The 25,574-nt window shown below is 39.6% G+C and overlaps 1 protein-coding gene across 2 annotated transcripts in view; it reads right to left on the reverse strand.

Annotated features, from left to right (window-relative positions):
- The window catches only part of RGPD4 (RANBP2 like and GRIP domain containing 4), a 34,676-nt gene that overhangs the window by 2,255 nt on the left and 6,847 nt on the right, over positions 1 to 25,574 (reverse strand). Inside the window, exons 7-28 of one of the 2 annotated variants that reach the window (XM_061997252.1) lie at positions 24,583 to 24,775; positions 23,579 to 23,669; positions 22,522 to 22,731; positions 21,918 to 22,096; positions 21,653 to 21,828; positions 21,214 to 21,337; positions 20,663 to 20,824; positions 20,201 to 20,338; positions 19,964 to 20,110; positions 19,311 to 19,493; positions 19,147 to 19,230; positions 18,497 to 18,635; positions 18,231 to 18,328; positions 13,131 to 17,706; positions 7,533 to 7,700; positions 6,123 to 6,215; positions 4,921 to 5,114; positions 4,162 to 4,396; positions 3,548 to 3,646; positions 3,261 to 3,403; positions 504 to 777; positions 20 to 354 (exon numbers count right to left, since the gene is read on the reverse strand). In XM_061997252.1, the coding sequence (XP_061853236.1) occupies positions 20 to 354; positions 504 to 777; positions 3,261 to 3,403; positions 3,548 to 3,646; positions 4,162 to 4,396; positions 4,921 to 5,114; positions 6,123 to 6,215; positions 7,533 to 7,700; positions 13,131 to 17,706; positions 18,231 to 18,328; positions 18,497 to 18,635; positions 19,147 to 19,230; positions 19,311 to 19,493; positions 19,964 to 20,110; positions 20,201 to 20,338; positions 20,663 to 20,824; positions 21,214 to 21,337; positions 21,653 to 21,828; positions 21,918 to 22,096; positions 22,522 to 22,731; positions 23,579 to 23,669; positions 24,583 to 24,775 (8,041 nt within the window). Of the gene's footprint in view, positions 1 to 19; positions 355 to 503; positions 778 to 3,260; positions 3,404 to 3,547; positions 3,647 to 4,161; positions 4,397 to 4,920; positions 5,118 to 6,122; positions 6,216 to 7,532; positions 7,701 to 13,130; positions 17,707 to 18,230; positions 18,329 to 18,496; positions 18,636 to 19,146; positions 19,231 to 19,310; positions 19,494 to 19,963; positions 20,111 to 20,200; positions 20,339 to 20,662; positions 20,825 to 21,213; positions 21,338 to 21,652; positions 21,829 to 21,917; positions 22,097 to 22,521; positions 22,732 to 23,578; positions 23,670 to 24,582; positions 24,776 to 25,574 lie in introns of both variants that reach the window. The other variant, XM_061997241.1, reaches the window with a different exon arrangement.

Here is a 25,574-nt window from a genome sequence, read left to right on the forward strand (position 1 = left end):
GTGTTCCTGTGATGCTTACCTGACACACAAAGCCAGTGACTATTCTGTGAAAGCTGGAGTTCTTGAATCCAAATCCTTTCTCTCCTGTGCACAGGGCCCTGAAATTCTCAGCAGTTCGAGGAACAATATTTGAAAACAGTTCCATAGTTATGTGTCCTAAAGGTTCATCATTGGCCGAAACTTCAAAATACACAACGGGGTTGGTGTCCTTCGACAGTCCTGCCGCCAGAGATAAGTGTCCCTTCTGTAGTTCTGACAAGCTTAGCTGGCACTCTTCAAACTTACTCTTGAAAGAATTAGCCATCTCCTGGCTTTTAAATCTGACTGCAAATTGTTCTACTTTTACTTCACCATCTGAAAATAAATCCAAGAACAGGTTTTAGTTCTATTCAGTATAGTCAGGAACAGTTAGCTTTCATCTTACATAATCTCAGGGCAAAAACAAAGCCACATGAACTACAGACCACCTAGAAAAAGCGAAAGCCACCTGAAAAACAACTCACCTGCATAATCTGTGGCTGTCCAAATTAAAGCATTATTTGATGTATCAGAGGGCACTAAATTCATTTCTTTGGTGATGACGTGGTTTGCACAGACTTTAAGAACTTGGTCTCTTCGCATTAGGACTCTATAGTATTTCTTCTGTGTATGGAAGAGGATTTTTATTTCTCCAACACCACGTTCCTTCCACTGAGTAGCATCCCTGTCCCATCTGTAAAGTTTTGCCCTCTCTTTGAAGAGAATTTCTTCATCTTCTTCTCCAGATTTTACCTCCACCTAAAAAGCAGCAGAGTAGAGTACTTGTGATTTCTCAGAGAGCTGCTGTCACCGATGGTAGCAAACAGTATCCCATACGCTTATGATGATTCTGACATATTACAAGGGAAAATTATTCAATATGTTCCCTTCTCCAACACCATACTCATCACACACCAAAAAGACTAAAATGTCTGGCATTTTCACAATTTAAGAGCCCAAGAAATTCCACTATTTGAGATTAACTCTTGCACTGCAATACTACATTGCCATGCTGCAGAGGGACTTTGGTATTTGTTGTTTTTTTGCTGGGGTTTTTTGTGTGTTTTTTCTTAAAAAAAAAAACCCCTCTGTCAGGAGTTAAGGCAAGTTTCCCAGGAAAGTTTGCTGAACGATGTACCACTGAGAAGTGAAAATACAGTACTACATCATTCCAGGCATTACCTTATGAACATTGTTAAAGAAATTGATCCTTGCATTCGATCAGAATAAACATCAGCTGAGGGCTGACAGCCATATCTCCTCCTCACTTTATGTATGCATGTGTGATGGGTTTGTATGGAACCGATTTTCACTTGGTAACAGCAAGAAGGAGTTGCAGTGCTACCCCTATAAGCTGTTCCTAAACATCCTCTGGCTCTCAGGTGGACCCACCTCCAGCTCAGCCGGGCCAATCTGGTGCCTCTGCCATCACTATTTAAGAAGGGAAATCAGCAGTAGAAGAGAAGGTGGAGGACTGGTACAAGATGGAGGTGATCATGTGGACTCCACAGTCAGAGAGGGAGAAAGGAAGGAGAAGCACTGGACCGGGGATCCCCCCCACCAAGTTCATGGTGAGAACACAGCTGTGCCCCTGCAACCCATGGAGGGCAATGGCAGGACTGAGAGCCACCAGCAGCTCCATATGAGTACACTCAGACAGGCAGGAGACTGTATGAGGAGGCAGCCATGGCGCAGGCCGTGCTCGAGGCCCCAGAGACCCACACAGAAGGCAGAGAGGAGCTGCACCCCTTGAAATGAATGCATGTTGGAGCAGCTCAGGCAAGGCTGCCCAGCCTATGAGGGACCCTGTGCTGCAGCAGGGAGGACTGGCAAAAAGCCCGTCTGCCCACAGAAGAGACAAACAGCAGGAGCCACTGGGAAAGGACTAACTGAAATTCCTGTTCCCTGCCCTGCTGAGCTGTTCAGCAGGGAGGAGGTAAAGACACCAACTTGATCCCAGGAAGAAGAGAGGGGTGGGGGAGAAGGTGGTCTTAAAGGGCTGGTCATCATGTCACTCTGTTGTTTCCTGTTTGTTATTAGTTTGGTTGTTGTTGGATTACTCTGTTTTCTTCCCCAGATTGAGTAGTCTTGTCTGTTTTGCCCAGGACCATAAAGTAGCAATTGAGCCCTCCATGTCCTCAAGGGATTTCCAAAGGCCCTCGGTTACTTTTCTCTTCCCTCTCCTGCCAGGAGGGGGAGGAGTGAGAAAGTAGTTGCTCTTGGTCCATCCTAAAGCCAGGACAGTGTATTACTGGCCTCTAACCTCCTTTAGTTCACACATATTCCAAAGATAAGAACGCTTGAGAGAACTGGAGAAATATATGACAGAACTATTTGTGGAGGGAGACATGAGACTGAAGAAGAGCAGCCTCACTTCTGAGTTCATAAATCAGAGATTCAGAAGTCAGAGTATGACACAGATGAGAAAAGGCATAGCAAATTTGAAGAACATGGTTGAAGGCATGCTACAAACTGCATCAGATTTGCTGCTCAAGTGAGAGGATGCTGCATACTGTTTATTTGTGCTATGTTTGTCTTGCTCAATAATTACCCTTATCTATAATTATTTCTAGGAAAGACGGATGATACAACTAGCATCAGTGTGCCTAGTATTTAAACATTTCTATGGCTAAATACCGAAGTGAAGACATGAACAACAGCGAGAAGCCTCACTCAGTAACTTGTAAAGCTACCTTCCAAATTGAAGGTTCAACCTCTTGAAAAAACAATTTATTTTCAAACAAAGTTATTTCCCTTAGCCTTCAGGTAAGGCTAACTGTACCACATCCTCATTGCTTAGTGATTCTGTACATCTCTTGCCTTGTTTAGAGTAGAAATTTTAAGCTAGCATGGCCTTCACAAAACTGAATCTACAAATCATTCCTACAAACCCATAGATGAGTTGGATTAGCACTAATAGGTATTCAGTCCCTCTTCAGTTTTCTTCTATGCTATAATGAATCAGTTTTAGCTTATACAAGTTGTGTTCAAGTTTGCACACTGATGAAAGCTCAGTCAAGGTATAATGAAAAAAACAAAGACTTTAACTAATGTAGCAGATACTTCTCCAGGGCTAAGCTGCGCTAGGATGTTTCTACAGCAGGTGTTTCTACCTCGGCAGTGCAAAGAGAACAAAGCACACATCACAGGAAGCAGAGGCAGTTAAGCAAAGCATTTTTTCAAAGCTTGCTGTGTTAACACACAATCTTAACAACTGGTTTATATTCCAGAAGTCACCTTACCTCTGGTAAGGACACAATTGGCTCAAAGTGGATATCATCACTATGTACCACCTCATCATCACTACCACCTTCATCTTCATCTGCTTTACAGGCTGTCTCTCCAAACACAGCTGCGCCTGTATTCGCCCATTTGAAGTTTTTATCTACAAATAAGAGAGTTCCATTTTAAACTACGTGTGTTTTTTTTCCTCCTGACAAAACCATGAAAAAACCTGTTGTAAACTGATTCATCAGCAGAAGTTTGGTGCACAAGCCTTGCTGAGTGTCTCAAGATTAGTTTAACTCACCCTTTGAGCCAAAAGCAAAGTCTCCAGAGCTTTTGGACGCCAGATCTGCAAATGACAAGCCTCCAGTACTGCCGAAACCAAATGACATGATTCTGTTTTCTGACAAATAAGAGGAGAAAGTAAAAGGTTTTTCTCTGCCTTTCTTAAAGAAAATACGTTTACTGCTATGTAGTCACAGTAATAAACTGGGGAAGTCTCTAAATTTATTGGAGGGTAAAAAATACCATAAAGTTTATATGATACTTGAAGTAATGCCATTTATTATGATTTAGAAAAAGGCTCAAGAGTCCGTGAGAGAGTCTCAATATACTATTTCTGTGCAGATCCACAGAGCTCTAGTAAGTATTTATGCAATATTTAACAATAAATTAATGAGACAAGTACATCATATATAAATTACACAACAGACACTAGCACTAATTTGTTAGTGCTGGTGAACATCCCAGAATTTGAAGTAATTACTTTAATCCCCAGTCACATTTTCACTAGATTAGTACTCATATTTCTAATTCAGGACTGGTGTTACTATTCTAAGGTAACTATATTAGATAAACTATAAAAAAAGTATACTTAGGATCCTACAAACAAGAACTAGAACATACCCCTGACCTTACCTTGCGTTGACTCTGAACAGTCTGAATCACATTTTTTAGTTGACAAGTCTACAGGTTTGTCATCAGCTCTTGATGAAGCCTGTGATGTGCTCACAGTTTCTGTGGTGGAATTTGGTTCTTTGTTGCTGGTGGCTGACTGGACAAATACTGTCACCTCACTGGCTGATGGAGTAGGTACCTCTTCCTTACCAGTACAGGCTAAGTCAGTAGAGCTCGTAACCTTATTCTCCTGAGACTAAATAAAAAAGTAAAGTAATAAGAAGCAAATCATACAGAAGAGCCTAATACCCAAACCAGCTCCAGAAGACTAGGAACAGTCATTTTAGAACTAAAAACCAAAACCACAACAAAAAACACACACACCGAGAAAAGCTGTTGTAAGCTTTCTGAAGTTTTTCATTACACTGACACACAAGGACATTAACTTGACTGGAAACTGAAGTACTTTTGAAGTAGTAGGCTTTCAAAAAAAATACTGTTACTTCCTGAAATCAGTCCTTACATACATGAGGAGTGATTTTATTAGCCAAGGCAGCTAATGCTTTATGAGAACAGCTGTGTACTCTCTTTCTCTTCTCAAGGAACTTAAGGATCTAAGCTTGTTTCAGTGTTGGGAAAGAATTGAGGCACAGCCACAGAGAGGTCAGTTTTTCCTCACTGGATGTTTTAGTTCTCCCAAGGTGAAAACTCTGTAAAATCTCACACGCCTATGAAGTAACTGTCTGATGACAAAAAAGTTAGTAAAGATTTAGTTCTTACTTTTGTTTCTTGAATTTTAACTTCTGTCTGAAAGTCTTCTGGACTGTCATCCTCAGTATCACTGCTGACACCACAGGCAGGCGTAGAAGGAGCCTGCAGAGTTTCTGCTTTAGCTTTCTCCTCAGGAGATGGTTTCTCTTCACAAGTAGTAGCAGATTTGCTTTCAGTGGTTACTTCACTTTTTCCTGTGACACCTACTGCAAATTAAAAAAATGAGTGGAAAATAGCTGGGGAGGCAGCTCAACACTGAAGTACCTTTTGGCAATGACGTTGTGAGATAACCTCATGATATTCAGAGCAATTTGGAAGTGAGACACAAAGTGGCTTTTTTTGAATAGTACCACTGTTTAAAACAGGAAGCTGAGATTGACTTAACTCCACTTGGGGCAACTAGAACTGGAAATGCATTGTATGTGGTTTTCTATTGATAACAAGGAACTTCCATACAACAATGAAGAGTTCAATCTTGCAGCTGTCACTACTAATACCTTCAACATCTGCTTATATTTCAGATGACGTGATATATACTACCTCTTTCTTTTCTTTTGGCATATCATCAAAAAACCCCAAACGTCACTTCTAGAAGCCTCTACCCAGTTCTTCGGTTATGCAACCCTCAAGTCTGAGGCATAGCCAAAGCAGACAAACATAATCATCAGATTCAGCCTTCTAGTGAAAGACCAAATATATTTTTAACAATATTAACTCCTAAGCTTAACTTACATTTACTATCTGCAGAAGTAGCAAGCACATATATATATAATTGTCTTGTACAGTTATAATTTCAAACTGAATTCTTCACATTCAGAGGGGGCTACAAGTAGGAAAACACTTTGATGTTCTTGTTTAGAGCTCACTTGAAAAGTACATTTCGCATTCATGTATGACTTTACTGTTAACTAGCAGTTCAATGTATTGAGCTTAAAGCTGCATTTTGGGATGCATCTTTTCTGCTCCCAGCCTCACTGTTTCTAAAAAACTATCACAATCACAGAATGGTAGGAGTTGCAAGGGATCTCTAAAGATCATCTAGTCTAACTCCCCTGCTAAAGCAGGACCACCTTGATCAGGTCACACAGGAATGCATCCAGGCAGGTTTTGAAAAACTCCAGAGAAAGAGACTCAATGCCCATGTGTCCTTCAGATTTAGAGCTCAAGTTTCAGTAGATAAGGAATTTTGAGTATTGTGTTTTAAAACAAACCTTTTACAGCATCTTGTGATTTCTTTCTCTCTTCTGAATCACTGGGATACAGTCTTCCATTCAGGTTCTTAACAGCTGTTTCATAGTCCTCATCTTAAAAACAGGAAATAAGTTTTAGTACAGAGAAGTCTGCTAAGCTGTTCCAACTCACAAGCCTAGCAAACATGCATCATTTTTGCTTAAGAGTCCCACAGAACAGCAGGTAAGCTTTCACTTAACTATTTTGCATACACATGCTTCTGTGGGCTGTTGATATTTTTCTCAGCCTAGATCATTACAGATTCATGTCACAGGTTTTGTTTACAAAAAACCACTTTTCTTGAGTAATTTTATTAATAGTACCACTGAACACAATTGGGAAGGAAGGCTGAAGATTTTTTTTTTTTAATATAAAACCTAGCAAGCTCAGATATTTGGGGGAGGGGCTTGTCTTCTCTCATTTTCTGTTGAGTACAATGCATCAGAACTTCCATTTAACATATTTGCTAATGAACAAATCAGTAATTTAGTTTCATGCAGTAAGATCTGGCATAAAATATGGCCAGTTTTAGCATAAGGAATTTACTTTAGAGGAAAAATGAGCCATTAGATTACCATTTAAGGAACCTAAGCATGTTCCTTTTTGATAAAGATTGCCTTGTATTTGTCTCTAAAATAAGTTACAGAAGTAAGCCTCTTGCTCAAATGAGACTATGCTTAACTATATAAGTGTTATCTAACCAGATGCATTGGTAATATGACCCATAAGTTACCACTACAAATTCCCTTTAGTCATTCCTGGGCACTGTTCTGTATTGAAGACCTGAATGTACATTTTCAGCCATAAGGAAGATAACAGCATTGGTCCAAACAAAAGTCTGCAGAGTGTCTAATGGTTCTGACATTGTTCATAGAACCGGAGTACCTCAAGCTGGAAGGGACCCATAAGGATAAGAGTCCAGCTGTCTGCCTCTGGCAGGACTACCTAAAACTAAGTCAAATGACTAAGAGCATCATCCAGATACTCCTTGAACAGGAGAGCCTGTTCCTGTGACGTCTCTGTGAAGAACCTTTTCCTAATGTCCAACCTGAACTTCCCCTGAGGCAGCTTCATTCCACTTCTTCGTGTTCTATTGCTGGTTATCAAAAAGAGAAGATCAGCACTTTCTCTGCACATCTTGAGGAAGATCTAAGACTGTGATGAGGTCAACCCTCAGCCTTCTCCTCTCCAAGCTGAACAAACCCAAGGGGCCTCAGCCATTCCTCTTAACTCTGGTCCTCAAGGCCTTTCACCATCTTGATGGCTCTCCCTGGACATACTCTTAATAGTCTGATGCCTGTCTTTCTATTGAGGTGTCCAAAACTGCACACAGTGCTTTCAGTGAGGCTACAAAAAAAGGCTACACAAAGATGAAGTTTAGCAGTCCTTACCATCGTCCTCGTCACTCATGTATCCAGGCTTATTCTTGTAACAGAAGAACGTTGAAGGTAGCTTGAGAAAGCCAGCAAGAGCTCTCTGTTCAGGGGTAGGTGTTAACTCGTAAACTATGATAACATCATCAGATGGAAGATCATCTTCTGATACTGTCGTCTTCTCAACTTTTTACAGAAATTGAAGAAACCATTAAAATTGATTAATTGAAAAATAGGGAATAACATTTAACCCCACAATGCCATTACTGCAAAACTGAATTAATTCTAAGGCAGTTATAAATACATTTAGAATCTACATATTTTTTCTGTTGATCCACAGTAAACAAAAATCCAAGTTACAGGATGCCAAGGACAGATCATCCCGTCTTCAGAAATTCTAACCTGCATGCTCATCTACATCCTGTTCTATGACAATTGGAATTCAAGTAACAGAACAAAAATGAGGATTGATGATTAAGTCCTCATATAAAACAAAACACAGCTGTAGAGAGGAGGGATATAGGTGTTATGTAGAAGCCGAGACAAACTTTGGGCCTGAAAACAGAAAAACAGCTACATGTCCTACTGCATCACTTGCTCTAAAACCTAGAAAATACCAAACAGCAACTCCTTACTATTTCAGATTACCTATGAGACATTCAAGCTTTTTGTTAGCCAATCACAATTTACCGTAATAGCTGTGGCTGAATATTTTGTTAAAATACTTAATTTTTAGTTCCACCTTGTTGAACAACAACAAATATTTATCTCAGCCTATTTAACTAGCTTTCCCAGCAAATACCACAAACAGTTTTATTATTTTTTTTCTACTCTCTCCTTCAACAATGTCTCTTCCACTTGCATTGACAAAGACAGCGCATAATCACAGGTTAGAAATGAATCCACCAAATAGAGCAAACTGCAGAAAAACATCACTATAGGAACAAGCAAAGAGCTTTGGAAACAGAGAATTGAGATCATGGTGAGAGGGGATACAAAAAGGAAGGATATATGAGTTTAAGTGTCATAAATGGTTTGTTTGGGGTTTTGTTTGGTTAGGTTTTAGTGTGGTTTTCGGGAGGGGGTGGGGGTAAAGGTGTGAAGAATAAATTGGCTAACTATTTATAAGAATTACCCCATGAGCACATCAATATCTACAGATCATCTGTTCCTAAGAACAATGTGATTGCTTTAAGAAAGTCAACCTACTTGTAACTAAAACCTGGAGAACATTAACTAGTCAGCAGAATCTGAAGGGTGCTCTCAAAAGCTTGCTGTTTTTTTATTAGAAAATATTTACTAAGTCTGTAGCACAATGTAGCCATTGGAAGCCTGAATCTTGAGCTAGAGACCAAACTACCACTAAGTTCCCGAGGAACACAGACTTTCCTGCTCCATACAATTCGATATTCATCATTGCAAGGGGAGATGAGGACAGAAGTGTAATGTTTAGACACATCCCTTGATCCTCTGACACACTGAAATAAAGCTGCTTTTTAAAAGCACTAGTATTTTCCAGTAGATTAAGAGCAATACAAAGAATACTACAGCAAAAGCAAAATACAAAGTACTAGTTGAAATTTAAGTCTTTTTTTTTCCAAGTGTTCCCTCCCCAACCTTTGCCCGAGTTGACTCTCCCTTTGATCACAAGTTAATCATTTCAGGCAGTTATATACCAGAGTGTAGCTCAAACTCATTACCAGCCCATACAGTATTGTAGAATAATCCTTTTTTCTCACTTTTTTTTAAAATCTCAATGGCTCTTCTGAGACTGTATAAAGTAAACACAGGATAAAATTCTTGAACAGCAAATTTTTAAGCTTCTATTGTGACAGCAGGCTATAGATGTTTTCATATATGTTCTCAAAAAATCTCATGCAAAAAAACTCACTACACCTAGCTGGTTTACAACTTAGGAGTCCACCTAGTACTGTGTTACTAAAATATGCAGGTATCCTACAAATTAGCACATGTTTTATTCTCTCAGATTAGTTAAGCAAGTGTCTCGGTTGCTGGACTGACTAAGTTTGCACCAAGTTCACTGCAGAGATCTAAGGGTTGAATATTTAGTCTTACAGACATTATGGGTTACAGTGAAAAAAAAAAAAAAACACCAAACCAAAACAAACAGCTTTCCTTAGGATTAGAGAATTTTCAAAAGACTTATCTTCAACAACAAAGAAAATCTTTCAAAGTCAATGAGGTAGACAGTAAAAAGTGTGAGATTCCTCTAATCCGAGCAGTATAAAGCAGTATAAAGACCCTGGCAACAGACGATATTGTTCATCACATTTGACAGACAGCATTCCCAAAGAATTATCATGCAGTTTCTTTCAGTAGCCCTTGTGCAAAATAGCTGAATACATAACACATTATACATAAACAATACATTAAAAAAGTCACTTCATATTAATCCATGGATCAGTTCTCCATGAAGCTGATCTACTTAACACTACATTAAGACACTAATGTTCCAAACAACCACTTGGTGACAAAAGGGTCCAACAATAAAGATTAAGATTACAACACGTATTTGCCCTCAGAACAGTGAGCAAGACGGTCACTGGTTAAATCAGTTTCTACTCACCCTTCCCACAAGAAAGTAAACATTTCTTCTAAAAAAATGCTGCAAACAGCTTAAATGTACCTTCACAGGTAGCCATAAAAATAAAGAGCCATGCACATGTACAACACATTCTTAAAACTGATAGTTTTGTGATAACAGAACTTTCTACTCAAGGGGAAAGATCCACACAAAACATTGTTAGTATATGGAAGGGACAAAATAAAGAACAATACCATGCACAACAGTTCTTTTCACTGGTGGGTTGTACTTTTAGACCAGTTGGCCTAAATACCTAGGTAGTCTCAACACTGACACTTTTCTCTTATGTGTGTACCAGTGAATAATCTTCTGGATAAAACAGAAAAGCAGTAGCCTTTAAACCTTAATCCATGTAACTGATTCAGTACCATGCAACTGATATATCACCGATTCATAGAATCATAGAATGGCAGGGGTCAGAAAGGACCCTTAGAGATCATCTAGTCCAATTCCCCCTGGAGAAGCAGCGTCACCTAGATCAGATCGCATAGGAACATGTCCAGGCAGGTCTTGAAGACCTCCAAGGAAGGAGACTCCACACCCTCCCTGGGCAGCCTGTGCCAGGGCTCTGTCATTCACACAGTGAAAAAAAGATTCAAACTTGTAAAGCACTTATAAAACGCTCATGATGTGATCTGAGAAGTTTCAAGTACTTTTGCATAGAGATGCAGAACTACTATGAGGTTAAATTTTGCTATTAAAGTTCAAAACAAGGTCACCAAAAACCTACACTGAAGACAATCACTAAGTGTATCAGAAAAGCAGAAGTGGAGAACACTCTGAAGTACCAGAAAGGCATCTTTTGTTTGGTTGGTTGTTTTTTTAAATACACACACCTTCACCCTCACACAATCCAGAGTTTAAAAAGATCAATTTGAGATAGCAAGTACTTGCACATATGCATTAGCACAGAATGGTTAATCGTTTCACATTATGGATGTCAAATAATGACAATAAAGCTGAATTGTTAACAAGCTTCATACACAGGGATGCCTAAAAACACAGAAGAGTCAACTTTAGATCATACGTACAGAACAGTTGTTCAGTGTTTAAATAAGAACAGCTTCTCTAGAAGCACAATTTGGGGAAAATGGCGTTTGGAATGAAATGTTTAAGTAACGGAAGACACCAAAATTACAAGACTCTTGTGCAGAGTGGAAGAAAAATTTGCTTTTTGAAATTAAAATCCTGTTGAACTACACTGAGTATGCTTACAGCAAAGATACTTGCAAGAAGCACCATTACTAACATCTTATAATGACCTATTACCAAACTATAACCTGTAACAGTTTTGGTTACAAATTTGTTAACAAATTAACTACTCAGCAAAAGTTTTCCAACCAGCTAAGATGGACTTTATGTTATACACAAAGTATATACAAATAAGCAGTAACTAGAGGGCTTCCTTTCTCATTTCTGTGTGCTTCTTGTTTCTAAAAGGGCAATATAACGAGATTAATAATCAGGAAAACAAATTAAAAATTCCCAACAGAACCTAAATACATTCAAGCATTTTACTGGATAACCTGTCTTGAAATCTCCAAGCACGTATCACTGAAGTGGAAGACCCCAGTCACTAAGAGATGTGTGCTCTAAACATAACAAGAGAATATATTTTCTTTAGAAAAAGTGAGTTTTAGAGATCTGGAGTGCATGTTTGGTAAAACTGTGACCAAGAAGTGCAAGGCAGATAACCCTCAGAAAACATAGCAAACAGAAGCCGAAAGCTTAAACAAGGCCATCCATCGGGCTAGCTCATATACACATATTAAGGGCCAGAGACATTCTCCAATAGGACAAATGACAGCAGTCGCACACGATTTTAAGTATGCTTCTTAAGCATGCATGTTAATTATACAGATTACTGAGCCAACTGCTTTGCCACAGTTGGGTTACTGTCCATGCCTGCAAAAGTGTTTTTATCACACATTCATTCAGTGCAGTATATACGTAAATACCTTTACTATCAGGTTGCAAGGGAGATGCGCTTGTCCAAAAGGCCATTGGATTAGATTTAAAAAGGCTAAAATTAAATCCTAAAAAAATAAATTGTTTGCATATAAATGTTTGCCTGAAATTTTACAAGGGTAAAAAAAGACTCAACTATTTTCTGGAAGTGTTTCATTTGTGTTTCACAGTAGGAAATTTCATCTATTAATTCCACACAAGCTTATGCAATCCATGTGAATAGACTGCAGCTATCACCTTCAGCCGTGCCACTTCATTACACTTAACAGACAGTATATGTCTTCATAATCCTGAGACTGGTATATAAATTAAATGTCATCTGATTAGCAGTCTTGCATTGATAGGAAGCAGCATGTGAAGCCTCCAAAGAGAAGCACTCTACCATTAAAATGCTAGTAAATCCCATCATTCTCACCAAGACACTTCAGCTTATTAGAGTGGTCACGTCACAACCACAACTTCTGCAAGCACGTCTTTCTCAGACAGTGTCAGAAACTATATAAGGGAACATGTAATCACACGATCTCTTTTCAGGCTGAGGAAAGAGGCTACCATCTGGTATTATTTAAGCTACACATCTGAAATTGCCAAGGCCGATAATTGAGACTTTAAACAAGCATGTAGCAGTTTTAAAATATTCCCCCTGTTCAATCATAGGGATAATTCAAATTTTAGCCTGAAGCATGTATTTGCTGTTCTCTACCAGTCAGAGTAAAGGCACAGGTACATACACTAACAATCCAACTACCTAAGTCTCAAGAAGTAAATCCACACCACCTTCTTCAAGCATTTAAGCCTGAGTTTCAGTTACTGCACTTCATAATTATAGCTCCTACCTGAAATGCTACTCTTTCTCACCGATCAACAGAACTCTCATCCTACATCAAATATTTACATCAAAATAATCGTGACTTAAAATTCACTTTTAGTTGAAACTCTTGAGAACCTGAAGACATACCTGGATGAGGACCGAAAGAAACTGTATTATTGAGATGACAAAAGGTAACAAATGGCATCAAAGTTACTAGTCAACTGACGCTCACCTTTGTCCAGAATTCTAAATGAGAAGTTAGAGGGTCCATCTTGTGTTGAAGTAGGGAACCCGTCTACCTTGCTGTGTAGGGGCTTCTGAGGAGTACTAGAGGTTTTTGGTGGTTCAGGGACTTCCGGTTCTTTCTGCACTGTGTTCTGAGTTATTGAAATCTGGTCTTCAGTCTTTCTTGGAGGATTAAAGCTGAAGCCAAAGAGAGAACCAGTGGCTGATGTATTTCCAAACGTAAACGTCTTTGACTTTTCATTACTGAAAATGCTCTTGACAGATTCAGATCCAAATACAAACTTTGGAGGGGAAACCACTGCTTTTGTTGGTGTTTCAGAAGTGCTCGACGCTTCTGTGACCTCCACAGTTACATCAGAAGTATCATCACTATGGCCGATGTCAGTTCTTTCCCTGGTAGTTTCTTCTAGTACAGCTACAGCATTTTTACCACACGGAGACTCCTTGGGCGTATTGGCACGAGAAGAAAGAGGTGTTATCAGTGTCTCTCTCTCTTGGGCATGCTTTGCTTCTTCAAAAATCTGCTTAAATGAATCTGCAACATCTTGCAGTTTGAACCGCACGGCTAGAAGTTCTACTTTCCTCTCCCCGTCTGCAAAGTCACACGCAGTCCATACCCACGCTCTGTCAGATCCTTTCATCTGTTGCATATTCATATCCGGCGTTATTCTATGATTGGCACAGAGTTTTAGGACCTGGTCCCTTCTCATCACGATACGCACTTGCTTGTTGTCATAGTTCTGCAGTATCTTGATATCCCCGATACCTCTCTCTTTCCACTGATTAGCACCTTTGTCGTACCTGTAAAGCTTAGCTCTGTGACTGAAGACAACTTGTTCGTTTTCCTCACCGCTGGTCACTTCCACGAGATCAGGCAGAGGTACCACAGGTTCAAAGTACTGCCCATCTCTCTCTTCTTCTTGAGTAACATCAGAATCTTCGTCTGTGCCTACTGATGTTCTACTCTGGTTCTGTTTGGCAGGAGATTTGGATGGGCTCAAGGCAGATTTAAAGCTGAAACTAAAACCTGTGGTAGACTCTCCAAATCTAAAGAGATTTTTCCTTACAGGGCTACTTGCAAGAGGTGATGCATACACAGAACTACTTACACTATCATCCAGCGCTTCTTCTCGCAAGTCATAGTTATCCCACTCCAGAGTGGGCCCAGTACTTTCAGCATGTGGCTTTATAACCAGATCAGAAGTACTGCTGGGACAAACAGAGCTTACGTTTTCCTCTTCTGACAGTTTAGTTTTGTCATCTGTCAGAAACGTTTTGAGATCCTTTAAGCCACACTTCATTTCTTCTGCTTTCTGTATAAGTTGAGCTGTCCTACCTGTATCAACAAGTTTATGGGGTGTCTGCAGTGGTATATCTAGTAGCAGCCTCTGACATTCTTCAAACTTCTGTTTGAACTCCTCAGCCTGCTCTGGAGTCTTGAATTTTGCTGCCAAGTTTTCCAGCTTTGCATCACCATCAGAAAAGTCATTGGCCATCCACATCCATGCTTTGTCTGAGCCAAACAGCTGTTTCAAGTTCATTGTTGTTGTTATCCAGTGATTTGCACACACCTTCAGTACCTGCTCACGTCGCATTAATATTCTTACTTTGCCATTAACTTCATTCTTAAGAATCTTCAGGTTCCCCACTCCACGTTCTTTCCACTGGCTTGTTTCTGGATCAAACCTGAACAGCTTGACTCTTTGGGAGTATAACACTTTTTCATCTTCCTCTCCTGTAAACGGTTCTACTTTTTCAGGCATTTGAACTATAGGTTCAAAGTGGATATCGTCACTGTCCTCTGTCTTATACACATCATCATCCTTCTCACCAAGGTCAGCAGATGTGTTTGCTTTGTGATCCATTTTAGAATCCTGGGAGGAAAACAATTTTTCTCCTGCACCTGAAAAGCCTTGGAAGTTAGGGTCTTTTTTGCCAAACTGAAAGCCTTCCTTGGGAATACTTTTTGCAAGGTCGGCAAAAGTGCTGCTGTTTTGCCCCAAAATAAAGTCACTTTTCTCCTTGTTTGCTGTTTCTTGCAATTGGAACGTAGTTGCACTATCTGAAGGTGGTTCTTTTTTGTCTTTTTCATCAATGCTTTTTACAAAGCCAGTTGTACACTCTTTCGATGGCTCATCTTTCTTAGTGGTCTTTTTACTCGACTCCTGTATCCCAAACTTAAACCCGCCTGCAGGCACTGGCACTGAAAAGTTAAATCCTTCCTTCACAGGCTTAGCTTCAGTAGCAGAAGGAATCTGAAATGTAAATGATGGTGTCTTGTCTTGCTCAGTAAGACCAAACTTGAAGCCCTTTTCAAGGAAATCACACTTAAAGCCTGTTCCCAATTGTCCTGAAGTAGTTTCAGATAATTTACTTTTTGGGCCAGAAGTAGGAGTCGATGAAGCATCGCCAGCAGGCTTACCAGATGGATTTGGTGTTTGGCAGGCTACACAGGCTGGTGAAGAACCTTCATTCCTCACAAGACAAGTATTACAATCCCACTGCCCTTCCTTTTTAGTAAAAAGCCCTTCAAATCCATTTTTCTGTGGCTTACTTGCATCAGCAACAAAACCAAACCTGGGAGCAGGCGATGCCTGAGAACTAGGCACAGACACAACTGGCTGACTTTGAGAGTTTGGATTCTGACAAGAACGACATTTCACATCTTTGGTTTCATTCTGGACTAGGCATACAGAGCAGTTCCAATGACCCTCTTTCTTAGGAAAAACAGTTGCCAAGTCATTTTGAATAGTCTTTGGAGCAATTGCTTGGCCAAATGTAGAGGAAGTTTGTTGACCAGATATAGTTGAACTAGTTTTGTTTGGATTCTGGCAAGCACAACACTTGGAGGCAGTAGGTTCGTTTCTAACTGAACAGACACTGCAGTCCCATTGACCTTCCTTCTTAGCAAAAGCTGATCCAAAGTTGTCCTGTATGATGTTATTGCTGGCTTTGAAACTTGCAGAGTCAGTCAATGGTGTGCTATGTGTTTCCCACGTGTCTGGTTTTGAACTTTTACACGATAAACAATTCTTTGCAGTTGCTTCATTTGGAACTAAACACACTGTACACTGCCACTGATCCTTCTTCAAGAGATGCTGCCCAAAGCCACCTGAAGAGGTTTGTGAAGCTTCCTTTCCAAATGAAGAAGTGGTAGGGCCAGGTGCAGTTGATGTAGCTGTAAGGCTGCCTTTGCTATCAGATTCAGTACCCATCCCATCTTTTGCAAACTGAAAGGTAAAGCTCGGGGTCCCAGAAGATGATCTGCTAGGCTCCTTAATGTCCTGATTTGCTGTTTCTCTTGCAGTCCCGCTACTCTGAGTCACAGATGTGTCAACATTTGATCCCGAGGTTCTTAAAATATTCTGACACTCCTCAAACTTACTTTTGAAAAGCATTGCCTCCTCAGGTGTTTTGAATCTAATTGCAAGCTGTTCTGGTTTTGGCAGCTCATCTGCATAATCTAAAGCATGCCATACAAATGACTTATCTGATCCAGCATTTGGATTTAATTTCATATCAGTATTTATGTAGTGATTTGCACAGATTTTCAGCACTTGATCCCGTCTCATTAAGAGACGAAATTTGCCAGATACTTTGTGTTTCAGTATTTTCACATTTCCAATACCTCTTTCTTTCCATTCTTTAGATTCTGCATCAAAACGATAGAGTTTGGCTCTGTTGCAGAAGAATTCTTCTTCATCTTCCTCGCCTGTCTTTACTTCAATCTTGTCAGGGAGTGGCACCACAGGATCAAAATGAGGACCGTCATCATCCTCATCTCCACCATGGGTGCTTCCTCCCTCTGTTTCATGACTTCTGTTGGCTAAATCTGAATTTGTAAATACAAGCTTGCTTGGTTCTTGGACGCTAAACATATCGCTCTTCTCAAAACCCAGGTTTCTGTGAGCATTTTGTGCCATGCTTTCTCTAAAAGAGATGTCTGGAACATGTTTACTGCCAAAACTGAAGGCATTTCTTTGATTACTTATGTGATCGTTAGCTGGTTTTTGTTCAGCGTATCTGTCATCCTGTAAAGGTTTGTCAGCTGTCAGAAGACCCAAGAGGCTCTCGCTGCTATTAAAACGTGCATTAGGTGGCTGTGGTGCAACTTGAAGAGAAGAAAAGGTAAAGTCTCCATCGTTAGACTTGAAGTTAGTGTTGAATTTAAAAGTTGTTGGCTGACTTGATGGTGCTGGTGTTAGCAGAGGTGGTTTTGATCCTTCTGCTGTTCCTGGCTGTCCGAATTTAGACTTCGGAAATTCTATCACTTTTGATTCTGCAGGCTTTAAAGTCGGTGGAGCGACTGAAGGCTTTGTGAAATAGCCTGGTTCGGGCAACGGTGGATTTGTGCTTGCCTGTGGAACGCTGTAATTGTAATAATCATCTCCTGCACGAGGAGAAATGAGTCCAGGAGCAGGAGAATCAAAACGCAGAGGTGGGGCGTATATTTCTTGGGAAAACATACAAGAAGTGTTTTGCAGAGGTGGCGTATGCATTGGTTGTTGGTAAGCATATATATGTTGCTGAGGTGTAAGTCGGTTCATGCCATAGACAGGACCCTAAAGAAAGAGCAAAAAACAGTTGCTTTGCTTTATTACCTAAAGTACAAGGTCTTACTGTGAAGAAGCCTATGTAACTTGCACTCTTACAAGCAGCACATATGAGTTTAGATTTAAACTCATTTTAACTTATTTTAAACTGATTAGGTTCCAGCTTGAAAGTCATCCAAAAACAACCACTGAAAAGGGGGCAGAAGATAAGCAGGGTGGGTTTTATTCTGAAAAAAAAAAAAGCCTTGAAAACCCCCACCCATCCTTGCCATACTGCCTTGGGAAAAAACCCCCAAATGCTCTTTAGGGAACAAGTACTAAGATATTACAGATATATTTTGGTGGCTTTTCCTCCCCAAACCCCACATTCCAAAAATTAGGCAGAAAGACAAACAACCAGTTTACCCCTAGCAGTCTAAGTTTACCAAATACCATATAAAGAACTGCAATTATATCCAACTACACACAGAACCATAGGCAGTCATTTTCAGTAGATCATTGAAATTAGCTTAAGTGGATAGATTTGTTCTCACCTTTGTTGGTGTTACGTTGGTTGCAGCAGTTCTGAGAAGATATTGAGAATTATAGGCAGGTGACTGGCTGTAATAAACAGATGGGCCAGTGGTAGCAACTAAAAAGGAATAAGAAAACAGTTTGTACTTGATGGGTTTTGTTGTTTTGAATGGACTCTCCCCCAGCAATCACTTTAATCATGAATCACTCCAATACTTATGCATTATTTTCAAAAGTCTTTCTTGGTTTAACTAAGCATTTAGATACAAATTCAGCAGCATCTTACCTGTTAGTGGAGCTTCGTGAAGGTTCTGTGCTCTCTGATAAGCCTCTGACATTGTATCTGTTCCATAGCCTTCAGCAGGCCACCGATGAGATGATGCATTTGAGTTGGAATTGTTCAGTTTCATTTCATGCATTTCATTCTGTCAAGACAGTGTGCCAATCAAGACTATCAGTATGGATTACACAGGTGTTTGTAGGAAAAGAGACAAGGACCAATCTCTACTCTTTTGCTATTCAAAGCTATGTTCATGCTTGGCAGGGTGGGGGGGGGGGGGGGGGAGTGGAAGAAAACAAACCAAAACCAAAGGTACCCTGCCAGCATCATCCAAGATCTGCCCATGCAGCACAAAGTACTAAGGCTGTGTTCCCAAGCCAGAACTAACAAAAACGGAGCCAAGTAGATGAGAACTAAGCTGATGAAAGCAGAACTTTCTGCACACAGTCCTGAGACAGGTTACCTTTGCAACCCTGCCCAAGTAAGAGTTTTTACGTGAAACAGTTTACCCTTTAGGCAGATGTTTACAGAAGATAATTCCATTGATTTAAATGGTAGTCTAGGAATTGTAAGTTTACCCATGCTATTACCACTAAATCATTACCATACTAAAAGGCCAACTGTTCTTCATGGAATATGGTGACAAAACTATTTACCTTTAAAGCTTCCACTTGCTGACAGATCATTTGAAGTATAGACTTGTGATCTTCTGCCCACTGAGGAGGGGTTTTGGGAGAAAACTAGGAAAAAAAAGCTGATTGAATCTCATGCATTTTTCTTCAAACATAACAATTCCCTGAAACAATGGCTGCTAATATACCTTGTAGCTCTTGGTTGGTGAAAGAGAGAACTTAGTTGGTGATGGAGTGGAATGTTTCATTTCTGAATCTAGAGCTCGTGATAGACCATTTCTGAAGGCAAAACTTCCCTCTTCACCATGCTCACCAAGCTCTTGGATCACGGTATCCAGCATTTCCCTCACAGTTTCAAGAGACACTGGCAGCTAGAAAGGTATTTGAAACACGGGTCAAGAATGCAATTCTCCCTCACAGGAAGACAGACTGAATTCTGGCTGAACAATTCACAAGGCTTTCATTATACAAATACTACTTTTTTCAGCAAAGCTCTGAACGTGTTGTTAAGATCAATGTAAAAAAACATGGCACACAAACATTAACTCTATTTCTTCAAACTAGCAACCTCTGTAAAAAGATAGTGGCAAAAGCTATTTGTTTCCATTAAAGCATTTATCCACAGAACACTACACAATCTGGTAGGTTACAGATGTTTCCTAGAGTTTATCAACCCACTGGTGTTAAGCAGGTTGTCTTGAGTGAAGAAACAAGTTTAACTTGTCTTGATGCAGAGTCTGGTCTAAAAAAGCTAACGTAAATGCAAGTAGTTTAATTTTGAACTAGTAATCAAAAGCCACAGTATCTCTTGAAATGAGTTTTTAAAGCACGAATTACTTACTTTTTCTGTTACTGACACATCTGAGGAACTTTCCTCAATGATCTTCATTAGATAGTGCCTGCATTTAAAAAGATAGGTTCTATGTTCTTCTTGCTCTTCTGGCAGCATGGCATCATTTTCAATCTCTTCTGCCTTTCTTTGAAAGATCTAAAGAACAGGATGCAGATTTATTAGGACCAGTCAGAAGGCAACTCAATAAAGCAAAGCATTTGGGGCCCAGGGAATTTATGAACTTACTAAAGCAAGATTCCAGTATGAAACCACACTCTTTATAGCTTCAAATGCTAATAAAGCATCATCAGTTTTGCCGTCAACTGCATCCAACATTGCAAATGCTATACATGCCTCTTCTTCATACCCTGCAACCTGAGAGACCTACAAAGAAAGACACGCTCAGACCCAACAGTAGAATGACACAGCCATCTCTTTTTCCTATAATACATGGAAAATACTTTAGGAAAATACTTTCTAAACAAAGTTGGTATCAAGTGCGTTCAGTGACTTCCAACCATGTACACAGTTTTAAAGATAAGATTAAAAAGTTGTGAGGAAAGATTATTTTCCCCCTTTATCAGATACTGATCCTACTAAATCTCATCATTAACAGTTTTATAGTAACACCACAAGTTGCAAAATCCCACAACTACAGAAGTCTCTCACATAGACTCTTATTTCAACCTTGGCCTAGTCATTGTGTACCTGAATGTCTACACTATGGAAGTGTTTGAAGAGAGGATCAGTTGGTTCAGGAATACTCCTCCTCTTTTTGATAGTTTCCAGAATAGGCAAAACTTTCTTCCAATAGTAGACACTTCGTCCAATATACTCCTTCTGGTCATAGAAAGAGTTAAGGCCAACACCCTGGTAAAAAAAAATGAACACAAGCACACATTATTTCAGCAAATTCAAGTCAGAATGCTGTTCCTACATATATATCCTTCTCCTGTTTTCTTGAAAAGTTCCAAGGGTGCTTCTCTGATACTTGAAATAAATCTCAGCAGGGACTGGGGGGGGGGGGGGGGGAATTTTCTGAAGAGCCATGTAAACAACAAACATGCAAAAAATAACACTGCAGTTTAAGACAGTGTAATTTACAGAGTGACTAGAGCAACTAACCTGCCTGATAAACAGCAGTTCTCAATAACACATTCCCATGTGCTCCCCCTCTACCACCCCCATCTGTTTATAGTTTGGAATATGAGAGAAAAATAATGAGAGAAAAAAATGAGAGAAAAATAATCTCAGCTTACTGTTTTTTGCAGGCTTTTTGCCCAGTGTATAATTAAGGCAGGTTGAAGGCCATGCTTCTCCAGTGTTCGCAGAGTACTTATTCCATGCTGTACAATAAGCCTCAGTTTTGCTGCTGTTCCTGGTCTGAATATCAGAATAAACATTCCTTGGTTAGTATTCTCTATTTTTCACCTATTCTACATGTAATTTGCTTGATGAATATAACATGCAATTTTAGTCCTAACTTGCCTCTCATTTAGAAATGCATCAGTAGAAATGAAAATTCCTTTAAGAAATGTTTTAAGTGTGTGAAGTCCCTACTACAGCTAAACGTCAATGTCCCAAATACATCAAATAAGTAGTTTAATTTTACAAGAATTCATTGGGATTGATCCAAGCTGCTATACCAGAAGCTGCCTAAAGGCTTAGTCAAATACTTCCAAACTGAAAAAGCCTTACTGTGTTTTTCTCTGAACAAGAGTACGAACGGCATCCCACCAGGATCTTTGTTTTTCAGTATAAAGTTGTTTGCACACTGGCAATGGCAAGAATTGAGGCTGATGTGCACCATAGTGAGAATTAAACTTCTCTTGCAATTGTAAGTTGCTAGCAAATACCACTCCAAGGAGGAATACCTGGTTTAGAAAAAAAAATAAGTAAAAGGTATGAAATAGAGGGAAACTTAAGTGTATAGTACATTGAAGAACTTGAAAAGTTCACTTACTTCAAGGTCCAAGAGGCAAATAGACTCAGGAGCATCTGTCTCAAGTCTTGACGTTTCTTGGGGCAAGTGAAAAAGCTGTTTTAACCATTTGCGCATTGGGGGTAAGACTGACATGGAGTTCCACTGCAAGCCCAGCCACACAAGGTGCTGCAGACTGCCATTGTGCACTCGAACAGCACCTACACAAAAACAGACACCAACGTCAACTTCCTTCAAGTCAGTAAGACTTGTATCTGAACAAAGTTGGGTTTTACATTTCACTCTGTCAGAGCAGACAAAGACACTCTGCACCAGGATTACAACATTCAGTTATGAAAGACTACAAATTAGCCAAACATACCAAGCAGACAGCTTATCTAAGCGCTCAAGCCATCAACCTCCTAAGCTTCTAGGTGACTTCCTTTCACTTCTATCCTCACCATATTCAACCCAATAGGCAATTACTTTAAGGAAAGACTTTACAATAAATTAAACATATGTCTTGCCTAGGTCATTAGAGCAACATTGGACAGCTACTCCAGGTATTCGTCTTTTGTTGCAACATTTGTAGAAGAGCTTCTGCTACAGAAAGATGTGTTGAGTTCCAGAAAATAACATTTCTTACCAATATCGTATTTATTAAGTTCCATTTGTACTGGTGCTTGTGTACTGATATTTCCAATATCATCTGTGCCAATGAAAGACCTTTCTCTAGAAGCTCCACTCTCAAATAGGCTATCAAACAATGTAAACGAACCGCTCTTGTTTGCAAATGATTCCACAATCTCTTTAAAGAAGTCTTGCTTGCCATGGCTTAAGTTCAGAAGCATATGACCTAGAAAACAATACGTAAAGCAATGAACATAAGTAAAATTTGATAAGCTGGATTGTTCTTGCTACTGAAGGCTGGGCAGGAATCAGGATTTCCCCTTATGAAACTGACAGATTGTATGTTCTGCCTGTAATTAGGTCAGTGTTTCAGCACATAGGCTTTCCAAGCTTTTAGTGACAACAATCCCCAGGCATTTGTAAATCCAGTTCTTTGCGAAAACAAAGCCAACCTCTTATTATTACTGTTCTAGGGGAACTGCAATTGTCTTTAAAATAAGCTGTTGTAATACAAGTAGAAGGCTGTCTTATCAAAATTCATTCTGAAACAACTGAACTTGACGTCTAATAGGTTTCTTTGTTTTCGTCTAGGCCCTGCAAGAGTTTTTCCAGTCTACGCTTTGGAGGAAATCGAGAAAAGCTGATGAACAAGAGGATGAAAAGGACAGAGAGAGAGACAGTAGTATTTTCTTCTCCTCTTGGAGCTAGCAATACTTGCAAAATGGCAGAAACCATTTCTAGCCGATTAAGAGAATATGAAAGTTAAATTCAGTCTTAGTGTTCTGGAGATGCAAAAAAAAAAAAAAAAAAAAAAAGAGGAAATAAACTCCTCACACTTGAGCAAAAGAGAAGATAGTCTACCAGCACTCTCAAGAGGAGAAAAAAAGCTTTAGGTGTAAGGACCAAGCTATTGTTTTGTTTGACATATGCAGTAGGAATCTAGATGGTTTTATGGCACAATGAAGTGTTAATATCACATTTCAAGACAAGGAATGTGTTCTTTAACAAATCACTTAACCTTCAAAATAATTACCCATAACACTAAAATGGAACTATGTAGCTATTTTTATTACCAGACTGGCTTTTTCGATCACAGGCCAACATTTCTAGCATATCTTGTCCAGTTTGATCCCCCTTTATCGCTTTTGACTTTGGTTTAGGAACCTGGTGAAGTAAGGAAAGAATCGTTAGTTTTCCCACAGTAAGAGCAGATTATTTAAGTCACTCTTAAGAATTAAGAGCCAAAGTTATTTTTTAGCACTAGAAAGCTTTACGAACAAGCCATGTAATTCATTCTGAAGGTACTATGGTCATGTAACCTGGGACTTGGGGCGGGGAACTGGATGGGGAGGACAAGACAGATGGGGGAAGGAAGTCACCTAAAATACATAAAAAAAAAACTAAGTGGGCAATTACAGCTATTGCAAGTAACATTAAGAGCACACAAGAACAAATAATACCTGGAATGCAAGCAGTGGCATAAAAAGGACAATCAATTTTACCTCATAAGGCAAAGAATTAAGCTTGATTTTTTTTAGTTCTGCTGTCTATGCAACCACTATTACGGAACTATTCAGTTCATCCCCTTCCCTCTCTACAGCAATAAGTCCAATAGTTCATAGAATCATAGAATGGTAGGTGTTGGAAGGGACCTTTGGAGATCATCTAGTCCAACCCCCCTGCAGAAGCAGGGTCACCTAGATCAGGTTGCATAGGAACATGTCCAGGCGGGTCTTGAAGATCTCCAAGGAAGGAGACTCCACAACCCCTCTGGGCAGCCTGTTTTTCATCTGTATTACAGAAGAGGGAATATACTGTAGGAAATAAACTCACTAGTCTTTAAGAATCAGGTTACTCTGACAAGGGAAATAGTTGAAGATAAACTTTTACCATATTAATATCATTTGAAACCTTCTAAAGAATTCTGGAAGAGTGAGGTTTGTTGAGTAAGGAGGAGGTCGTCTTTCCTTTGGCACATAAACACTAGCCCATCTCAGGAGTACCAGAGCTCAATATGTACAGCAGGAACATTTCTAGAACTTCATCAGCTAAAGGCATCATCAGAAGAGTTACTCACCTGGAAACTTATCAGATAACACAAGGCTGCTAGTTCACACACAACTCTCCACTGAGCCTCATTGTGTTCGGCCATTTTCAGTAGCAGCGTTCCAGCATGCAGGTATAGCTGTCCTTTCATTTCCAGAAAGGTACGAGACAACTCGTCAGCCCCACTCACATATGGTTTCACTGCCTGAAGCACGCGATCAAAACTGAAATGAAAAGAAGACTCATTCCAAACAGAGTCCTGGTAAAAGCTCTAGCAGATGGTTTTCTATAGTTTTCTCATACTAAAAAGAAGCTTGTTTCCTAATTCTTAAGGCTGTCTCTTGCTTAAATCTGAGTTGCACTATAAAGCACACCAATGATCTCAAGCTCTCAAAGCTCTCAACTTAGTTACTGATGTAAAACCTTAAATATTACTTAAGTATTTAGCTTTTCAACACATCTTTGCACAGCTGCTTTTGAAACTATTCCACTAAACCATGTGCATAATCTTGTTCACTACTGCAGATTCAGATGTATGCACGAGGGCACCAGTCTCTCTGCTCTTCCCTTCATTTATCACAAAGGCCCAAAATATAGCTAGACAGGCTCTTCAAAAATAGAAGGCACTGCAGAAATCTGAGTAGCTGCAGGCTAGTATGCAATCTCCACTCAGGAGAGGCTTTCCACAAAACATAGAAAATACTTTCAATTCCCTGACAAAACTATAATGGCTGTTAGCATTGCCCTTATAAAGCCTCTGAAAGGCTCTAATAAAACAGCAGCAGAAAACCCAAGAAAGTTTTGGTCAATGTTATAGGAGAAAAAAGAAAACAAAACATACTTGGGCATCAGGTATTTCTCATCCACTGTCTGTACTGCTTCAAATACTCATTCAAGACTGACAAACTAAAGAAGTGTTTTACAACACTGAACAGCCATCATGTAATTGAGAAACAAAGGTGTATCAGTAAAAAGCCAGTAAGGGAAGATAATGGAAAGGAACACAGATCCTAATATGTTGAC

This window comes from Colius striatus, chromosome 1, assembly GCF_028858725.1.
Source record: "Colius striatus isolate bColStr4 chromosome 1, bColStr4.1.hap1, whole genome shotgun sequence".
NCBI classification, from domain to species: Eukaryota; Metazoa; Chordata; class Aves; order Coliiformes; family Coliidae; genus Colius; species Colius striatus.